General features: G+C 39.0%; 2 protein-coding genes and 1 long non-coding RNA gene across 6 annotated transcripts; 1 reads left to right on the top strand and 2 right to left on the bottom strand.

The window, feature by feature from the left end:
• Positions 1 to 1008: 1008 nt before the first annotated feature.
• LOC102703305 (phosphoinositide phospholipase C 2-like) lies at positions 1009 to 6002 on the bottom strand. Its single transcript, XM_006653937.3, has 8 exons — positions 5617 to 6002; positions 4427 to 4623; positions 3369 to 3504; positions 2856 to 3289; positions 2662 to 2779; positions 2162 to 2311; positions 1939 to 2025; positions 1009 to 1497 (listed from the first exon to the last, which is right to left on the bottom strand). The coding sequence occupies exons 1-8, from the start codon at positions 5935 to 5937 to the stop codon at positions 1204 to 1206; spliced, it is 1737 nt and encodes a 578-aa protein (XP_006654000.2). The 5' UTR covers positions 5938 to 6002; the 3' UTR covers positions 1009 to 1203.
• A 7773-nt stretch (positions 6003 to 13775) lies between these two features.
• LOC102700434 (uncharacterized protein At4g08330, chloroplastic-like) lies at positions 13776 to 14605 on the top strand. The gene is made up of 2 exons (XM_040524562.1): positions 13776 to 14062; positions 14195 to 14605. The coding sequence occupies exons 1-2, from the start codon at positions 13989 to 13991 to the stop codon at positions 14535 to 14537; spliced, it is 417 nt and encodes a 138-aa protein (XP_040380496.1). The 5' UTR covers positions 13776 to 13988; the 3' UTR covers positions 14538 to 14605.
• Positions 14606 to 15691: 1086 nt separating this feature from the next.
• Positions 15692 to 21526, bottom strand: LOC121054445. 4 transcript variants are annotated; one of them, XR_005811865.1, is made up of 5 exons: positions 21219 to 21526; positions 19733 to 19866; positions 17552 to 17783; positions 16299 to 16698; positions 15692 to 16197 (listed from the first exon to the last, which is right to left on the bottom strand). It is a non-coding gene; the product is annotated as an uncharacterized LOC121054445 (long non-coding RNA). The 4 variants fall into 4 exon arrangements; XR_005811863.1 differs by lacking the exons at positions 15692 to 16197; positions 16299 to 16698 and having other exon boundaries at positions 17033 to 17783; XR_005811866.1 differs by lacking the exons at positions 15692 to 16197; positions 16299 to 16698; positions 21219 to 21526 and adding an exon at positions 20765 to 20973 and having other exon boundaries at positions 17033 to 17783.
• Positions 21527 to 21637: the final 111 nt, after the last annotated feature.

Raw genomic sequence — 21637 nt, 5'->3', positions numbered from 1 at the left:
TTTATGTAACTAGTATTAGATTTGCTCGCTTGATTTGACCACTGTTAATTCTGTGAAGCTTCTAAATTTTGATGGACTGAAAGAAAATTCAAATTTTGAAACCCTGCTCTGCCCCCAGGGACCCTGTGCACGTTTGAATTGTGTTTCAAAACCGCAAGATTAATATTAAACCTTGACTTAGTCCGATCGACTCGTGGTCAACCTCATCTACATGGCAAGAAAAAACCATGACCCAAGAACGCATCTAGCTTGAGAATTGAATTTGGATTGCAAACTATCTTGGACTTGGCTACTCGTAGATCATCAAAGACATTTAATTGCACAGCTTAAATTGAAAGCTAGAGGTATAGTACACGAACAATAGTGGGGAAGCTAGCTAAAAACATAGTCGGGGTCAACTCTATTAAATAATATAATTATGCTTAAAGATAAACAATATTTTGTTAAGAAATTGAGCAATTTTACCGTCCTTAAGTAGCTACTGAGAGATATTAAAATTTTAATACAAAATTTGATATCTCCTAATACCTAGATACAAAAGGTAGGTACCTCTCAGTACCTTCTCAAGTGCTATAAAATTGCTCTAAGAAATTATATATTTTGTTGGTGTCAGCTGACCCTGACAAAAAGACTAGCTCCACCCCTGATGAACAAGAAAATAAAACACCTACCTAGGTTCTTAATTTTGTCGGTGGTGCCTAACATGGATTTGTGGCTCAACACCAAACTTGCAGTTAATGACAACACCATGAACTTAAAAGAATCCTTCATCTTTTATTAACACGTTTATTAATCGATTACACATCCACCAACAAGAACATACTCTCTTCATATCTTTTTATATGACATTATTGACTTTTAGGTCCACGTTTAATCATCCGTCTTATTAAAAAAATTATTTAATTATTAATTATATTGTTATAATATTATTTATTATTATAGGAACTTTAAGTATGCATTATAATTTTACATATTTGAATATAAATTTTTAATAAGACGAATGGTCAAACGTAATCCTAAAAGTCAACGATATCATACATAAAAATATGGAGGGAGTACATACAAATCTACAATTCACACCTTCAGTTTCAGACAAAACCATGCACACGTCGAACACCAAAAAAAGAAAAGTTCTGAACTTTGTGTACACGCCGGCCGACGATGATGACGACGACGAAGAAGAGGAGGAGGAGGAGGGGTGTGTTAGGTGAAGTCGAAGCGCATGAGGAGCTTGACGGAGCGGAGGGGCTCGCCGTTGTGGTTGCAGAGCCGGACGGAGCGAATCCCTGGCCGGAGCTCCCAGACCGGCAGGCAGGTCTGGCCGGCGAAGTCGTCCTTCTGGTGGTTGTCGGACTCGTGCACCTCCACCCGGAGCAGCGCCAGCTCCGGCACGCTCAGCGGGAACTCCATCTCGTGGTCCCATGCCGGAACCCACGTGTCCATCTTCACCTTCGTCTGCTCCATCCTCGTGTCTGCTTCTACTCCCGCTATCCCAACCTGCATCTCAACTTTTTCAGAGTTTGCTTCTCATCTCCGGCACAGCACATGTCGTTTCAGAATCCGAACATCTTTAGGTGATCGATCAGTTTGTTGGATGTGTGGCAGTCCCATCTTTTCGCTTTCACTTCTATTTATGCTTATAAGTCAAAATTTAAATTTTAGACTTTAAATTTGAATTAGATTTTGGGTTTTTTTATTGTAGCTATTTTTCAGTCTTAACTTCTAGATAGTTAAGAACATGCATATAAAAGGTTTTTTTTTGCCAGGTCGGCTGAAAACCAACCAAAATGAATTAAGATTAAGGGAATTTACAGATATATAAAAGGTTTATTCACAAATTATTTTTTATTTACAAATATGTCTTGGTTTTTACCCTAAATAAACCAAACGCTCACCCCTGGTTAGATGATCATGCATGATACTAATTAAATTACTAACCCTTGCATAGAAATCCGGGGGTGAGAATCTGTCAAAATGCGTCTTGCGGAAGTCGAATCGCCATCCGTCTCCCATGTATACTGTCACCTGCAGATTTTGAAGCATTGACATTGTACAGAATTTTCAGTTACTGTAGCATATACGAAAAAACACTCTGCAGTTTGGGATTCTCATAAGTGGAGGAGGTTTAGGTGAAAGGTAATTTGGTTTCTATCTGGCAAACCTTCAGCCTGGTCTTCACTGGTAGTTTGGATGTAGGATCAAACAGTTTGTCTGCATCGTTGTTCATCAGAATATCCGGCTTTTTCACGTAGCCGCAACCCCCGTTTGCGCGGAACATCCCTTGAGTCAGCCATAGTTTTCTTCCATGTCCCTGTACATGAACATGAGCACTTATGTATCTCAGCTCAAATTGGGTTAACTATAGTCTTCAAGAACTGTTTTTTTTTCTAGAAAAAAGAAACACAAATTAATGTTTCCTTACTGCAATCCTTAATACTGAAAGACATCTCAGTTCAAGTACAACAAGTAAAATATACTCTACCAAGTGAAATGCAATGGTGTATTATTGCAGAAACAGAAGAAACAAAAGTGATGCTGTTTTTTTTCAAGTACTACTTATCATGCATAATAATAATAATAATAGTAACAATAATACCATTATTAAGAGGGTGATACTGAGACTGACAGAAGTCAAAGAATGACACAAATTTCAGTGATTACCTGCATGTTTGCAGCAACCATCTGAACTCCATACCTCCAACCCATCAAAGGATTGTAGTTAGAAGACGTGATGCGCGTCGACCGAGGGAATATCCTCAGCAAGTTCCTCTGCGTAAACCTGTCAGACAGCGAGTTGAGTCAGCTTCGATAATGTCAGTCAGTTGAGCCTGCTCGATGGATTGAAATTGAGTCACCTGATAATGTGAGCTCCATGGGTGACAATGGCCTTCTCGTAGGCCTTCTCCCCCAGGCTGAGCCGCGCCACCCTGTCGGGATCCACCCTGAGGTCCTTCTCCATGTCGTGCTTCCTCCTCGTGAGAGGGATGGCGATGAGCCGCCGGTACTCGTTGTCCACCCCTTGTTGCGTCTTCTTGTCCGTCTCTGCCTCCTGCTCCTCGTCGACCGCTTCCTCCGCCGCCGGCTTGGCGGAGGCCCTGTCGTCGGTGATCTCCTCCCCCCAGACGCTCTCGTCGTCGGCGACAGCGGCGGCGTTCTTGGTCTGGAGGTACTCCTTGGGCGGCTTGGTCGACACGATGATCTTGCCCTTGAGGTCGTCGGGCGAAGGGAACTCCGCCATGCTCTCGGTCTCGCAGGTGTAGAGCATGTCGCCGAACGTCTCCTTGATCATCTGCGTGCATGGGAGGATGTCCATGGCATGTCAGTCGGAGGAGGAAGAGGATGACGTGATGGATGCAAGCAAGGCATGCCTTGGCGACTTTGGATTGGAGGTCGGGAGTGAGGTGGTCTTCCAAGGTGAGGATGACGGGGTAGGGAGAGGCCATGAACGCGTGCTCCTTGATGGCCTCCAGGCATCTCATCACGTCCACCGGCGACGTCAGTGTCCTGCCAAACCAATGTAATGCATGCCGCCATCAACCGTGACATTCTTCTCCGGCAAAATGGAACTTTTCTGCCGCGCCTGCGCGGCGGCCGAGGAACAGATCGCCTGGCCGGAGTCGCGGACGGAGACGGCCCATGGGCTTCTTCGTTTAGGCCCAGGACAAAGTTTGATCTGGCTTTTCTTTAATGAATTAATTGGTTGAATATGCTACTGTGTTCTTGCTATGTGTTTGAACTGTAATTGTAGTTTTACGTTAACTCTTCCAGACTTTTGATTTTTCCTGATTTTTTGAACTAAATCGTAGAAAGTAACGAAGGGTTTTTTTATCATCCTTAAAAAGTATTTCGAGGGACCAAAAATTTTAGTGTACAAGTTTGGTAGAGATTTACTCCGATCCAACAAAAAGTAGCTCAAGGTACTATACCAAATCGTTTTCCACCGTTGGATCTAGTTAAGTAGGATGTGCACCGATAGCTCCAACGATCAAAAATGATTTGGTACTGTGAGGTACCGATAACTCAAGATACTTTTTGTTGGACTGAAGCAAATCTCATTTTGGTATCGAAAGGGAGCTTTGCTCCGGTCCTTTCTTTTGCATCATGAGTTACTAGCATCATGAGTTACTAAAATCCTCACTCGTGGTACCCACTTGACGGTCAAGTTGGTACCAAAATCCTCACTATTGATGATGATAGATTAAACGGTCACGATTATATGTATCTCAAGGTATTAGTTTGGTCGTGGGGTGGATAGCATGGGTGGAGATATTAGTATCTCGCAGTATAAAAGAAAAGACAGAAAATCCTATCTTAAGATACTTATATTTTATATAAAAATATGTGGTATCTTAGGATATTTTTTGAAGGATGATAAAAAAAAAGCTCGGTAAGGATGGGATAGGGGCAGTGAGATAGGGTAGGGTACCTGCCGTGGAGAACGTGGACGGCGTCGTTGGCGGCGTTGGGCCAGAGGTCGAGCTCGATGACGCGGACGCCATCGTGGAGGGCCTTCACGATGGGCACCTCGCTGCACCCGCTGCTCAGCTGGTTCCCCGTCAGGTACGAGTTGTGCCCTGTGTAGATGAAGTAGTGCGACAGCGGCATCCCCATCTCCTGGTTTACCTGCACCCACCTTTACTCTTTTGCAAATTATTGCAGAAAATATTGCTACTTTGTAGCTACACATTAATTTTCCATAAACTTATTTTTAGCTTGGACTAATTTTGTATGGATAAATTAATTCAGCTTTTACAGGCCATAGTATCATTCTCATCTTTTCGTTTCTGTTTACGTTTGTAAATCAAAATTTGAATATTTAATCTTAAATATAAAGTTGATTTTAGAGTTTTTTCAACGAAGTTTATTTTCTAGCTTTGGCTTCTAGGTTGCTAAGAATATGTACATTAAAGTTTTATTCGTAAATTAATGTTTTTTTTACAAATACAGCGTTTGAAATCACCCTGAACGTTTCACACTTCCTTGAGTTGTTTTTGCATATTAATTAAGTCATGTAACGTGTAGTAGGACTGGAGAATCTCTCCCGAGAGACATGAAACATGAAATTGATAGAAGTACGGAGTACTAGGTAGGCTGTATTTTTTGTTTGGGTGTCAGTTAACAATTTTTGTATTTAATTGCGTCAGTCAAGATCTGAGCTCCAAGCAATATATCATTAATTTGTACTTCCAACGCATAAGAACTACTAGTAATCCAGTTCTCAAAAAAAAAAGCAATCACTAATCCAGTTTGTAACTATCGATGAGTATTAATCGAAGTGAAGACCGGAAGAGAGAAGATAACACTCGAAGCTACAGAAACAAGTTCAGAACAGGAAGAAAGCCTCTGCTAGCCTCCATATGCTGTACTTCTCTTACATGCCTAGTAGGTGATTAGTGATGAACTCATACTATTGTAAGCTTCTAGTAACTGTTAATTGGGCTGCACATGTGCCTAACTATTAATCAACACCACAGTACTACTAACAAAAGAACAATATATTTAATTAATTAATTAAGCTAGATGGAGGAGGAAGAGATCATGATCGAATCCATGCATAAGCATGGTTAATTAGCGGACTAATCACAGATTAAGCTAATCACGCGTCCACGTACGTACCCGTCTGCGAGGATCGAGCGCGTCGTTGGCGTCGCTGCAGAGCCAGCGGTGGAAGCCCTCCACGGTGAGCCCGCCGCCGGCGCCGCCCTTCCTGAGAAGCCGCTGCTCCGCCGCGAAGGCCATCACCTCCCTCGCCGTCGCCTCCAGCTCCTCGCCGGCGGCCTCCCCCTGCACCTCCCTGAGGAACCGCCTCAGCGCCTCCTCCCCCATCGCGCCGCCGCCGCCGGCGTACGCCTGGAACACGTCCCCGAGCTCCTCCGACGGCTCGCTCGACGCCGCCCCGAACCGCCGGAGGAAGCAGCACACCCTGTACGTCGTCATCGCTCGATCGCTCGCCGGCGGCGCTACTGACTACTAACTCTAGCTCTTCTACCTGATCCCGTGACCTGCTGCTTGCTTCATATGTGTGTGTGTGTGTATATATATATATATATATACTCCCGCCTCTCGATCAGTTTTGGTCATGATTAGTGTCAAAACTTTTAAAATTTCGATTATTAATATTTAAAAGTATTTATTTTGAAGATGCTGGGATAATATATACTCAGGACGAGTCGTTAAAAAATAGTTTAATAAAAATGATCATTTGTTTATTTAGTATGGTAGAGAATCATAGTCAAAGACTCAAAGTTATCAAACTAGAGAGATCTAGTAAATTCCTTTTGTAACCTCAACAGTGATCCCGTGGGCACAGGTGATCTTTCTTCGTAAGTTCGTAAGGGTTTTGTACGAAAAATTAAATTGGTGATTCTATTTGCATATATGTTTATTATTATATTCATATATGTACGGAAATGGATTCCAGTACCTCAAGTCTTTCGAATATTTATAAAAAAAATTAAAAATAATTGACAAGATATACTATACAAATATACCTGTCTAAATTTGACATATATAAGTTGTAATAAAAAAAACAAAATAAGCTCTTGATAGCACGCATATTCATTCTAGTAATATTTGTTTTTTCTTTATTGCAACTCATAGAAGTCAAATTTTGTCATATATGTTTGCATAGTGATATATCACATATTAATTAATGTTAATTTTTAAAAATTTTATAACCATTTAGATGATACGAAAGAAGCGAGCCAGAGGATACCCTCTCAAAGAGTTTAAAGAATGTCCCACATGTAACTATAGGATATAAAGAATGATCAGGTAGAATAAAACAACAGCTCAATTAGCCAGTGGTTTGGCAGTGCCAAATGTGCATCAATGGACAATGCAAGCACTCATGTACCATATATAAAGTTAAAGGATCGCCGATCACATACAAATTCACACATCTTAATGCTACAAAACCGTTGAGAAAGCAATGGGGATGGGGACAGGGCATGTAGAGTGGTTGCATGCACTTGAATTCTTTGATAGATGCATGTGTCAAAATGTGTTTTCTAACCCAGGGGCCAACTAACACACCACAGCAACAATTTGCAAATTACTTTTGTGCTTTTGTGTGGATGTGAATTACTTGCTGGTGGAATAATTGCAGTGCAGGCTAGCAAGAAGAAAAGGTTAATTAGAGATGAGGCCAAGCTGCTGGTCAGTCAGTCGTCAGTGGTCACCACACTGTGTGTGCCCGGATGGACTGTGTGCTCCTCCCTATTGTCCCAATTGGTACTACTGCTAGCTGCGTGATGCACATGGTTTGTCCCATGCAGGGTTACATTAGCGTATCTCCGTGCTGCTTCATGTATACGTGTGTCACTGACATGTAGATCCTCGAGAAAAGTCTCGTGCCCCGCATCCTCGAGAAAAGTCTCGTGCCCCGCTAATAGGTCATGAAAGAACAGTCTCGTGCCCCGCTAATAGGTCATGAAAATCCGTGTGCATAGATATATGGATGACTGTTTTTGGGGCAACTTGTCTCTAGGTGCCGGGCCATGATTTCTTTTCTGACACTTTGGATAATTTTGTCATCTGCCTTTTCTTCTGGTAGATGCAAATGACCTGTCCAAATGGTCCTTTTTTTTCATGGCACAATGGTGTGTGTACGAAGCACCTCCGTTTTTTTCGCTTTTGCTTATGCTTATAGGCTAAAATTTAAATTTTAAACCTTAAATTTAGAGTTTATTTTAAGATTATTTTCGCAGAAATTAACTTCTAAGAGTTGGTTTTTATATTGCTAAGAATAGGGAAAGACTTTCTTGTAAAATGGCTTTATTGCTATCCACTTTCCTAAGCTTTATAAGAGAAGATCTAACTAGCCAGGCTTACTTTCTAGCCTGTCAATCTGCTCTTGGAAATCCTCGAAACCCATTCCATATCCAATCTTTGGACTACCACCCATATCTCCTACTATCGACCCACCACTGGATAAGCGAAGAAGTACTGCGAGGAGTTTTCAATTCACTAGCCGAACAAAGATCCTTCAATGCAAAGGAACAAAAGGGTATGGGATTCGGGTTTAGGGTTTAGGGTTTAGGGTTTAGGAGTTGGTTTTTATATTGCTAAGAATACACATGTACAAGTTTTATTGACAAAATATTCTTTGTTTGTAAGTATGCCAAACCCCTTATATAATATTCACATATGCCAAGCATACGCCCATCAGCAGGTCTTGCAAGTATCTGTCACCAATGTGAATCTCGCATGCAAAAGTTCTTCATTTTTCATGTCATTATTTACCATCCAATTAAGCTTCAGAAATAACCGTAGACATGAGAATCACAAGGAAGCTATGTCGCCTTCGTGGGGTCTTTTCTTTGATCCCTCTTTTTGTAACACACATCAATTCATAGTGCGAAAAAGAGATCGATGAGCAGACTTTCCAGCATGCTAGCTAGATACTGCCTCCTTCCCATAATAACCCCATTTTTCAATTTATGTGTCTAACACTTTGATCATTCGTCTTATTTGAAAATTTTGTATTATTCATGTTTTACCATCTAGTAACAATAAAATTATTAATCATAAAATATTTTAAATAAGACGAAGAGTCAAAACATTGTATCTAAAAATTGAAAAATGACTTTAATATGGGATGGAGGTAGTAACTGCAAGAGCGAAAAAATTGATATTGCATTTGTCCCAAAAAATACTTTTTTTGTCAGCACACCTGAATATCTTAATTTCCGGTCTTTAAAATAAAGTCTTATTTTTCTATATATGTACATTTTATTTGTTCCTTTTATATATTTGAGGAACCTCAACTATCTAAATAAAGACAACCTTACAAATTATCTATATTCCATATAAAATTTTAGAGGAATTTTAGGTAGTACTCATTAGTTCGAACATTATTCCGTTAGAATTAATTGGATCATTCATCTTCTGCAGTCATGCATGTTCCTTAGGTGCACTTGTCCTCTAGACAAACCACATATATATAATATTTGCTGTGTAGTCACTTTCATAATATCTTATTAATTAATTTTGGACACATACATAATAACACGTTTTGAGGAAAAAAATATGTGTTCTTGCACAGCCCCAAACTAAGAGAATATAAATAGATGGAATTAAAATAAGGTAGTGGTGGTACAGTGAATTTGTCTCCTCACCGAATCTTGTTGTATTTTGCAAGTTACACCTTGAACTTCTTAATATAAAAACAATCAAATCTAAATATATGTTTGTTTCTTTCAGGCAACATTATGATATACTATTTTTTATTCATAGCAAAGCACGTAAATTCGGCTGGTGTAGTTTTCTTCATTCATATCAAAGCATAGATATTTTTTAGGGAAATTACTACCAGGTCAGAACCCAGTAGTTAGATTTTCATTTAGAAAAAAAGATATTTACAGGGAACCGAATAACAAATCAAAGAGACGCTACAAAGTTTGTAACCAGGAAGTGAAAAGAATCTTTTAAAGCACTATTCATTGTGCACATGTATGTGCAGAAGAATCTCATTTTTCATGTTTCTTAATCGTCATTGGTCTTCATTTGGAGGCACATTCTGAAAAATCTTGTCATTTCTCTGCTTCCATTCCATATATGCAAAGCACATACACTCAGATGGTGTAGTAAAAATAATGGGCACAGCTAATAAGTGCAAGCAAGCCATGCAAATATAGTTATACTACTGCCTCCATATTTTAATATGTGACGTTTTAATATTTAGACCTATATTTTGAGTATTCGTCTTATTCAAAAAATTAGTGTAAATATTAAAAAAATATACTGTGCTTAAAACTAATTATAGGTGCAAAACAAGTTACAATAAAATAAATAATATTTTAAAAAATAAATAAGATAATCAAACTTTATGTCAAAAGTTAAAGCATCGTATTTTAATATGAAGGTAGTCCACATACCCTGTTTATTTACATATGTATATATCACTTTCCGTGTACATAAATATTATTCCTAATACAAATCCCACTTGACTGTCGGTTGTACGTGTCCAGGCATCCGGCCCATCCTGTTCTTTTCAGGGCATGCAAATTATTTAATTGCGTTAATTAATTAATTAGCCTGTTAGGGATAATTTAATTACACAGGTAGTACTCCCTCCGGTTTTCTCTGATTTTTTCTGTTTGACGGCGTTGGCATTTTTATCTACGTTTGACCCTTTGTCTTATTTAAAAAATTTATATCACTATTGACTATTTTATTATGATTTGGTTTATTACTAAAGTAATTTTACATGTGATTTATAATTTTTATATATTTAGAAAAAAATTTAAATAAGACGAAGGTTTAACGTAAATTAAAAAGTCAATGACGTTAAAAAAACCCGGAAGGAGTACTTATTATCGGAATAAAGTTATCATCACTTGGCCGGGAATAATGGTTAGTTCCTTGTCAAGTGATCATAGATAACATTGTAAATTAATCTAAGAAGCTAGCTAATTAATGGGGATAAGATTATTCGATCGCCCTGTTAAGCCGGCAATCCAGGTGTTGGTACTTAGGTAGCTCCAACTTTGGTCAAAGTTTATAATGAACTATATACATACATACACTGAATGATTCCATTTTGATTACCTTTGGATGACATTTTTTTACAAGGGATTTGGTGCTGACTATTGTTACTTGCAGCCAATGTAATCAGGCCATGCATGCATGCAGGCCGGTTAGCTAGCTGGTCATAAGATTATTTGTGTAATCTCGATGATCCTGTGTTTGGGTGATATCATGGATGTGATTATGACGTTTGTGTCCAGGAGATGACCACAAATCATGTCAGATACAAATTAAATTTTGTTCATATTAATTAATACTCCATTGTGGATAAATGTTGTGGTTCAGAGTAGTACAATACACCAGCAACTAGGTGTGATGGAGCCAAGCCGAGGACAATTAGGACTTGGGTTTTCAACTTGGTTATTATAACTGCATTACTGTAAGATTTTTTTTTTTTGAAACATGGTACAAACATAGACGCTCCGAAGTGTTCTCTGGGTATAAACACTTTTGAAGACTATGCTAGTTATATCTTGAGATTAACAAAGTCACCACTCACAGTTACGTACCTACTTAGTAGTTTAGTGGCTTCTAAACAATTAATTTCTCACTCCAACCCTACCCATAGCTCTCTCGTCTCTTTCTTGAAAAGGTAGTAGCACTTGATGTATATTACATGTCTTAATTAATTAAGCCTCAAAGAAACTAATCATGGCTCTTGTGATAACTAATTAATCCAAGTTGAAAGAGAGAGGCATGAATTGTAGCTATAGCTACATCCTACTATACATGACTGTTAACCTACACCACCATCGATCAAATTGAACCAAACTGGTCGATAATCATTGTGCCTGCATGCTGGTGGTTTACATATCAGCATCGGTCTATCCGGCCGTAGTCGATCGATCATGAACTGGTGATGTTTCCTTTCTGATCTCCGGATCGATCAACGTGCGTGATTACTGTTAAGCTAGACACTGACTGAATAATGCGTTATTATTTTATGATTAGTAGTTTGTTTATTCTGATGTGTGATGCATATATTTTTCATTCATGTGTCAGCCTTTTGCGTTCAATTGAATGGCTACCAATGGTAGACACGTTTCTCTTTCTGGGCCATTAGGATGGAAATTATTGCTGGTGAGATGTACAGATCCGGGCGAATCAAGAACATATCAAGGTGTTAATCCAATCGAAATTGCTAAGAGGGTGATTGTTTGGCTTATTCAGGTTAAAAGCAAAATGATATATTTATAAATAAAAAAAACCAGGGATAAAAATAAACTACGGTGAAAAAAAATCTTAAAATCTGCTCTAAACTTAAGGTTGAAAATTTAAATATTGACTTATATAAGCATAAGCAGAAGCAAGAAAATTAGATCGTAAATTTCTGCGTCGATGGGAAACCAGGATTAGAAATAAAACTTGAACTTGTGATGTTTCAACCGTTGGATGTGCTTTGAGATTCGTAACAGTTTTTTTTTTTGGTGCATACTCGGGGCGGGAATCGAACGTGCGATCGGAGTGCCTTAAATACATAGAAGTTATATTATAATTATACTTAAGTAACAATTGTAATTACAAGATATATAGGTAGTCCCTAATCCAATAGGAGTTTTGGAGGAACTGTAATGGTTTTAAATTATTTCCCTTTTCTTCTTTCTGTATTTTGAACCCAAACTAGATCCTCCTGGAAAATGGAGAAAACCCACTAGCATGCCTTCCAAAGGGGATAGACAAACCGTACTTAAAAACTAAACTTTAAAATTCAAAACCCCATTTGATTATAATTCAAAGAAGTACCAAGCAGAACCTGAAATTTGAGTTGACGAAGTTACAGAGAGGGAGGCCAAAACTTGTGTAGTGTTCAGTTTGTTCACCCCAAGCCTCTTAGTCCAGATCGATCAGTGTTTTTGCAATTGGGCCTCATGTCTTTTGGGCTGTCAAGCTTCCAGCCCATGCTGTCGTCGCATTTATTTATTTATTTTTACAACGGCTGGATTTTTATATTAAAGAAGAAGAGCTGTGTACACATAATTACTACCTCCGTTTCTAAAAGACCACGAACTATAGTGCGCATGGAGAAAGCTCAGAGTTCTAATTTGTTGGTAGATACAATAATGTCATGTTTTGTAATATAAAACTTGTATTGGTAGTGCCATAAAAACTCTTTCATATAGTTATATTTTAAATGCTTTCATGAATATATGGTTTGACAAAAGACTGATAAATTATATTTAATTTACTTGTTGGTGCCCATTGAGAACGGTCATATAAAAAGCTAGAAGCATAGTCTGAGGTGATTGTAGGCTTATTTAGACAAAAAATCAAACATTATATTTGTACCTAGAAAATATTTTATGAATTTATAATTTTATATATGTGCTCTTAGAATTTAAAAATCGGGGTTAAAAATAAACGACGATAAAAAAACCTAAAACCACTACTAAATTTTATCTATAAATTATTCTTTAATTACTAATAAGTTGGGTCGTTTATACTTGTTATAAGCAAAACAACCGGCCTGTCAGTCTCCGGAGCCACCAGGCCTTCCCGATGAGTGCCGACCTACTGTACTAGTTTAGGCGTTGACTTTTCCCTTTTCATCCATCCTTCTTTTTGTTTTCCTTCTTCCAACAAGAGTACTCAAAAAACAAAGTTATACTACGACTACTATTAGCACATCTGCACTGAGATTCTCCTAATTTTGCGTTAACAAGATAGATAATTGAGCTGTGTCAACTCATGATAATGTGGCTTATCCAGATTCCAGAAGAGATGATTGATTGGGGTTTGGAACGTGCGATGAAGTGGCAGGCAGCACCGCCCACGCTAATGGATCATAACATGCACTAATACTACTCTGATCTGATCAGTAGTAGTACTACACTACAATTAATGCGAGCATCGCATATGATATATTGAGTCTCCGATTTTCGTTATACTTTTATTTATAAGCCAAAATTTTCTTTTATCTTAAATTTGAAATTAATTTTAGAATTTATTATCATAGTTTATTTTTTATTTGCTTACCTATATAAAAATTTTTATCCTAAATTATTTTCGCTTATAAATATGTCATTTAGTTTTTTTTATAAAAATCCGAACAATATGACCCATTGACCAGCAGAGCATATATTAATGAGCAATTTTTTTTATTCTTAAAAATGTATAACGACGGTAAAATTGTTGTTAGCTCTCAGATGGTACTGGCCGTGGTCGGCGCGCGCTGACCCACACGCTCTCCCGCCCAATTTCCTAGCACGATCATGATGCATCTCAAGTACTAATTCCCTCCAGCTCCATCTCCATCTCCATCTCCATCTAATTCAACTCCACACGCATCACCGATCATCTGCATGCGTATATATAAACTCCTGCATCCGCATCAATCTCTCGTCGATCGATGAGCACAAGCAAGAAGCAATAAATCCACCACCCTACTCGATTACGACCTAAGGATTAGTCAAACAGCTGAGATTACTATCGGGAGAAGCTCAGCTCAGCTCAGCTCGCCAATGGAGATGGCCATGGAGGAGAAGCCCGAGTCGTCAGCTCTTCCGAGTAGCGTCGTCTCCACTGTCGCCTACTGGTCACTGTCTGATTAGCTCATCATCTTCTTCTTTGATTAATCTCATGTCTCGATCCAATTAATAAATCTTGGCAGATTAATTAGTGGCTTACGAATCGATGGTTATATATATATGTGTGTGTGATGTTGCAGCTGCGGGGCGTGTGGGTACGACCTGAAGCTGAGCTCGTCGGCGCGGAACACGGCGGGCATCGTGGTCGCCGGCGGCGGCGGGAGAGGCTACCGGCGGCGAGGCGGCGGCGTGGTGAGGTTCGACGCGATCGAGGAGGCGCGGTTCGGGCACGTGGACGAGTTCCGGTGCGTGGACGTGCGCGCGCGGCGGCTCTTCACCCGGCGCACCCGCCTCCTCTGCCGCAAGTGCGGCGCCCACCTCGGCTTCGCCTACGACGACCGCGCCGCCCGCTCCCCGGCCTCGCCGCCGCCGCGTTACGACATCTGCATCCGCGCCCTCCACCCCGTCGCCGACGACCTCTGAATTCAAGTCGCTCTCTTACTTTGGTTTATTTTTTGGGTAGAAAAAAGTTGTTTGCTGTTTTTGTAAGCTGTGGATAAAATTTTTATATACATGTTTTTATTGATCTAAAAGTAAATGTTATAAAATAAAATATTTCCTTTGTTTTTTTATCTGCCGTAATTGATTTTGAATACTATCCGTCTTATGAAAAAAATAAATATTATAAATTATTTTGTTATGATTTGATTTATTACTCAACTAACTTTAGACATGATTTATAGTTTTATATAATTACACAAAAATTTAAATAAGACAAAGATTTAAACGTAAATCAAAGTCAACGGCGTAATTAGAAAAGCAGAGAGAGTACGATGAAAAACCCCAAAACAAAAGCGAAATGAAGATGCCCTTAATTGTTGGGTATCAAAGTCAGCATCTTTGATTTTCCTCCTGGTTGCTTCCATCTAACGAAACCGAAATGTACGTGGACATGTCCCTTTCTTGCCATATTTTCTTCCTCTTTTTTTACTCATTAAAAGAGTAAATGGAGCTCAATGATTGTTCTTGACTTTTTCTGGCGCTGTGTTGAGTTGTTCGGCCGGACGTCCGGCCAGCCTCGAGAAGAAATGGCCAAAAGGGCTCTGGGTTGTGCCGATTCTACCCAACCCAAGGAGAATTTGATTTCATCTTCTCATGATTGTTGCTGTCATCTGCAGTGCTTGCAATATAATTTCGATTTGCACGAAGTAAATCCTATAGTACTTGGAACAGGGTCAAACGATTCACTAAACGGCAAAAGACTGTGACCTGAACAAAATATTTACCGTTCCCTACGCCCGCCCTCCCGAAAGGCTTCCACACTTTCGCATTCATTTTCTGTCTTATGTTTATACCTTTAACGTAAAATTTAAATTTTAAAACTTAATTTTAAAATTGATTTTGAGATTTTTAAGTGTGGTTTTTTTCGTTTTTAGATTGCTAAGAACACAAATATAAAAGTTTTACCTATAAATTATTTTTTAATCATTAATAAGTGGTTTTGTTTATGCTTGTTAAAAGCAAAATTTTTTTGCCCATCTTACACATAGCAATTAAAAAAAAGACTGAAATGCACTTTGTTTCAGCAAATTCCAATACATTTCCTCCTGACTTTAACAGAGCATCTGTCCTCCATTTTAACAAACTCCAATACGTTAAACTAGGATAAGAAGGATTAAGTATTTTTAGAAAGGAGGGAATACTAATGAATTATATATAACCCATGTGCTCCAGCAATAAGGCTCCATGAGACATTCAGGTGTAGATGAAAGCAAAGTCTACTCCAGATTAAAGGACATGAATGACGATGTGATTGCTGCTTAGATCATGGTCTGAAACTTTCATATACACAAGCCCGAAAAAAAAGTAAACCCCTGGGTTACTGAATAAACCAAACTAGTTTGTTCCACAAACAGAGGCACCGGAAGCTGACAAGGTAACAAAAGCCTTTTGCTGGGTTTGATACAACTTGAACTGAAAAAAAACCTGGAAAACTGACCTTGGTCAAGATCCAGGAAACAGAATCCCAACACCTTCCCCTTGCATTAGTGCATTTCATCTAGTCAAGATCCACCATCAACTCTTGGTTACAGCACTCCATATTTTATCTTCTCTCGAAACACTATCCATCTTCTCCCGAAAACTGCAGACAGACAGACAGACACAGGAAACCATATGTATGTAAACACAGTCAAAAAGAGGGGAGATCACAATGCCAAGTGGTTGAACTGAGTGTTGTCATACATCTGCAGACCACAGGTACCACAGTCCACCGCCGACACCAACTCCATTCATCATCTTGTATGAACATACATTGGTGGCGTGGCAAAGAGGGAAGAGGAGGCAAGGCCATTATTGTGAGTTACGACAGTTTGGGGGGGTTTGGCACTTCGATGGAGCAACTTACTGTGGAGTACTCAAAGTACACATATGGGCATGGGCCTGCACAAGTACTTCCATATTGCGTACAGAGTCCCTCTCAGATATAAAGAACTTGAAAGTACACCTCCATGGCTCCATCCACACACGATGCTTGCTTGGCCTAGCAAGCTACAGCTTACCTTTTCTTTTGAAGGGTATTTTACCTAGGAAGTATGGCATCCAGCGATTCCTAGAGGGACAAATCACAGGATAGTCTGGAACACTGCGATCAATCAAACATCACATAAATCAATTCACTGAATAAGGACGAGGACGGTAGGATGCAATTTCACTAAAAAAATAGTAGTAGAAAGAAAACAGGTAGTGATACATTAAATAGGCCTCAACCTCATCATCTTGCTTTTTATGAGCATAAGCAAAAGGCTTATTAACGATTAAAAAATAATTTATGAGTAAAAAGTTTATATATTTTTTAGCGATTTAAAAGCAAATGCTGAAAAATAAACTAACAAAACAAGCCCAAAATCAATTCCAAAATTAAGTTTAAAATTCAAATTTGGGATTACAAGTATAAGCGAAAAGATGGGGGCTGATGATACTCTATAGATATATAAATACGATGGAAAACACACAAATAAATAAATAAAACACGCAACAGGCTTGTGCTCAAACCTACAATTCATGGTGAATAGGTTTACAAATAGTTCAAGAAACAACAAACATAGCAGAAAATAGGAAGATCTATCTCCGTCCTATAACAGCAACAGAGGAACCCACATCCTCGGTTGATATTCTACTTTGGAGTCTAATAGTAGTATTGAATAAATTTATCTAAAAATGTCTAAAGCAACCAACCATAAAGCCATAAATAATGATTTAGATAACATAAAAGTCCATTTAGAATTTTATGTTCAGTTCTCCATTGAAAATTCCATCAAAGTGACTGAAGGTTTACATCGATGGATAACAATGTAACTTGCATCATAAATTCATTTTCAAAATATTAAGAAAAGTTCTCGAGTCCACAGTAGTTCATCTCTTACAATTTAAAATTACGAGCACTATGCTAATGATCATGGTCTGCATTATGTTATACTAGAAGCAATAGCTTTAACCTTATGTGTTCTTTATTGTCTATTATCAAGTTTGTATGTCGATGCTTCTTCAATGCCATCTTCCAGTCATCGATTATACGAGAATCTGCCATTTTCTTGAAACTCAGATTGTGACTCTTTCACTAACCGTTGCTTCCTTATGATAAATCAGATGAACTTGCCAGAACAAAGCTGGTCAATTCAGTTTTGAGTTCTACATTTGCCAAACATAAAGGGAAGGCAAATGTTCTACCTGCAGGAAAAAATGTTAAACCTATAAAGAATATTGTTATTCACATTAGTAATTGCATCAAACAACTTGTAAAATGCCAAAAAGGTCAAATCCTCAGGGAGCAGGGGCACTCCAGAGAAGATCACAGACAGATAAAACCATAAATTCTGAAGCTGTGGGAAGTACTGAAGATCATTCTTTGAGAAAATGAGGCCACAAATATTTCCCTTTTGGGGAATATGCAAAATACTTGTGTATTTTTGTAGCTTGTCTTAAGAGAAAAGAAATTTTAAGGAAAATTTATAGTCCTTGGAAAGGTATCTAGAGGTACCAATTTTTAAATATAAAATTTTGGGATGTCGAAGTAGTAAGTTTTTACACTAAAAAAACTTGACCAGCAGTGGGTAAGACAGCCCCCTGGCATTAAGCGTAGAAAAAGACCTTCTCACACAGGTCAAGAAAACTCCCGAATCCATACCCCAACCTTACACTAGAAAATATAATACTCCAAAGAACCATCTCAAGTATGGTAAAGAAGATTGAAATTTTAAGATTCTTAAGAGAGCACCTTACTCAGTACATTGAGGTACCAACTTTACAACAAAATGTGGTGTGGTATCCCCTAGTACATTCTCAATGGCGATATAATGAACTTTAGGAGAAAAAAGTTTTTATAAAAGGAAAAAACAAGCCAAGCAGCAAAAACCTATTCTCATGATACCGATTTGGTGACCAAAGGACCACTGCCTAGGCTACAAACTCAGTAGGCCAAAGATGTGTGCGTGCAAGAATATGTTCAACAACTATTACAAGAATATGTATACTATTATCAGAAAAGGAAGTACTATAGTTGTAGGGCTTCCTAGTCTGGCAGACTCACTCACAAGCTCACTAACACAGAGGTTTAGTATAACAAAGCTAGAACGATGGATTAAACAAATGCCACCACAACACCAGTAATTAAGTAAAATCTATTGCATAACACTATGGGAAGAATACGCACGGTAGCATCCCTGTACATGTATACAACAGTTAAAGTCAGCAAAGCCCATCAAACCCTAAACTGCCTTCTATTCATATTGCTCATTATGATAGCTGTAACTAGTCCATGAAGGCATCACCAATCAGGACAATCTGGTTACTACACTGACGTAACTTTATCTAAAAAATGAAAAGGAGCTGTCATGGATGCATAATGCTTATTACTATATGGACAATATTTAATGAGCAAACATGCCTAAGAGCACTTGGAACGCATATACTTTATTTATGCCATTAAAAGGGTAGATGCTAATACCATGTATGAGTAGTCGACACTCGACAAGGTAACATATTTCATCTTTAGCTAGAACAATAAACCAATAGTGCACCCAAGTTATCTGTCTTCATTTAAACTTAATCTACTCTCTGAAATAACACCTGAACATGTCCTTAATGATACCATTGCTCATGGGCTCATAAGTTCTACTTACACAAGAGTAACTTTAGAGTTTAGAATGCAGCATTCTGGATCAACTCGATGATCTTTATCATATTCTGTTACTTTCTTGATGAGAATTTTAGAACCATTCTGGGTAAATGTTATTATGTTGAGGTAGTGAGGGATTTGCTTTTACAGAGTCACCAGAAACAAATAGGCTGAGAAAATATCCTAATCACTGCAAGCTTTTACCAAGCAGAAAATTTCGTTTCCACTAATGTAGTCCCCATGCTTTATCTCCAGCAGTACATTATAGTGGTGTCAAGCGTAATTAAACCTAGTGTTCTGAAGAACATGTGTAAACTGAACTCCAAAGAGAGACATGAATAATGCAGTGTAAACTAACAAGCATATTTGTAGGTGAGCTAACATCTAGCTGACTTAACCGATGCATGGTTTATTAGTATTAACAACAGCCTAAAAATTTCAGCCACTCCCTCCATACCTATCAAAGTTTCACCTCATCACTACCTTAGATAAGCTGATTTACCTGCTTTTATGACAAAAATAATAGCTCACTGCTGCTAGTTAGCTCCTAAAATTTAGGAGGAACTCCAATACATTCAGCTTCCCAAGAACTTTGTCATATTCCATCATATTCCGGATATTATTTATGATACTTGCCTGAACAAACAGAGGGGCCGTTATATCAAACTTCCAAAAAATTCAAGAAAGGAATTTTGCGTAGCAAATATACTTCACAAGGAAGAAAATCTAATGAACTTTTCTAGGACCCATGGGAAGTACTGTATAATTATACCATCCGAGGTAAAAAAAATCAGAAACTACATGCTATGACAATACCCAAACAGAAACACATCATGAGCGCCTAGTGACTCCCAAACAGAAACACAATCAGGAGTAGGTAGTAAATGCAGTTACTTTAAGGGTATTCCCAACCCATAACACTAGATGTAGTTTCCATAAACTCTACATCATCAGGAAACTAGTACTAGACACTACTCATCCAATGCAAATACCACTATTCCATACTTCAATTTAATGTTACTTATCTCACATAATATCTTGAATGTTATGTAGAAACCATGTCTCATGCAAGACATGGTTTCATTCTCTTTCCTCATTTATTCACTTGCCACGTTATCTTTCAACGTAGATGGCAACTTATTTAATGTTATGGACACCATTCTAGTCATTGAATTGGGAATGCCCTAAGTCAGCAACAGCATAGATGCGTAGGTAACGCATGATGTAAAGTCTAGTCATCAATTCTGAAGCTTAGGAAAGACTTGAAACGGCATGGGAAAGTTATAGTGCTCCCAAGCTATAGTAGCTTTAGAATCTATTGTCTGGACAGTTGAGAGAACTAATCATGACACCACTTAAGATTCCACTGAAAAATGGAACCGTTTTGAAACGATTTTGCAGTTTGCAACCAAAATTGCATAACAAGAAAGAAAAAAGATAACGAATACTTCTGCATAAAAAAAATCATGAAGGAGACAAAACACTTGAGCGTGGTTTGGATGATAAAAAAGAAAAAGAAGATGATGTCCATCACCTGAACTGCTGGACACTAGCAATTCAAGCTGTCTGATGAGGACTTGCATATACCATCCTTCTGTTGTTGTGTTCATTAGTGAAGAATTGAAGATTGGTGGTCACCTTCCGACTAGACCAACACATAGAGGCATAGAACCAAGAATCTGTCCCCTTCTAAACCATAATTAGTTTGCAACATCATCTGCACGCTTTCTCCATCGTTTTGCAAGCTTGTCTCGTCAAATCAAACGAGCCGGATCAATACTAAGAGTCTTACAAACCGTACCGGATAGTGAAATGAGCCGTGACGCGATGATTCTGTTGTTACGGCAGTTGGACGGAGAAGATCCACAGCATACGACGGATTTACACGCAAAAAAATAACAACAATATTTTTTTTTGAAAAAAATTGAAACAGCACGAGATCGATGGAGCCAACAGCTAGCTCAACCAAACAGCCAAGCGTTTCGAACCTGGACGGATCCGCCGCGAAACGACGGGGGGGCAACAGCACCGCAACAATGGCCAGAATGGAGGGGGGGGAGAGAGATCGCCGGGGAGGTGGGATGATGAGATCGTCGCACCGCACCAACCTTGTGCTGCCCTTTCGAGTTTGGAGCCACCACCCGCAGGCACCGCCGCCCCACCTCCCCTCGTCGTCGCAACCGCTCCCTCCCACTCCGCCGCGCCGCCGCCGCCGCCGCGGCTCGTCGTCGCCGATTTGGAGATTTTTTTTTTAGACATTTTTTTCTCTCTGCACGTGCGGGGGTGGATGGGTGGTTTGGTGTGGGGTGGGTTGGTTTTAGGATTTGACCAAGCAACGCACGCGAGTGAGGCCAATGAGGTGATGCCACGTGGGTCGGTCGCGGATGCGTGGCCACGTGGAAAGGTC

The sequence above is a fragment of the Oryza brachyantha genome, chromosome 5, assembly GCF_000231095.2.
Source record: "Oryza brachyantha chromosome 5, ObraRS2, whole genome shotgun sequence".
NCBI lineage: Eukaryota > Viridiplantae > Streptophyta > Magnoliopsida > Poales > Poaceae > Oryza > Oryza brachyantha.
This window is presented reverse-complemented; position numbering and strand designations above follow the sequence as displayed.

Excerpts from the sequence above, each read along its gene's own strand:
- LOC102703305 (XM_006653937.3), bottom strand. The coding sequence starts at position 5,937 with ATGACGACGTACAGGGTGTGCTGCTTCCTCCGGCGGTTCGGGGCGGCG. Across the intron at positions 2,312-2,661 it reads TGGTTGCTGCAAACATGCAG|GGACATGGAAGAAAACTATG; the intron begins GTAATCACTGAA and ends GTTCATGTACAG. Across the intron at positions 2,026-2,161 it reads CAGTGAAGACCAGGCTGAAG|GTGACAGTATACATGGGAGA; the intron begins GTTTGCCAGATA and ends CAAAATCTGCAG.
- LOC102700434 (XM_040524562.1), top strand. The coding sequence starts at position 13,989 with ATGGAGATGGCCATGGAGGAGAAGCCCGAGTCGTCAGCTCTTCCGAGT. Across the intron at positions 14,063-14,194 it reads GTCTCCACTGTCGCCTACTG|CTGCGGGGCGTGTGGGTACG; the intron begins GTCACTGTCTGA and ends GTGATGTTGCAG.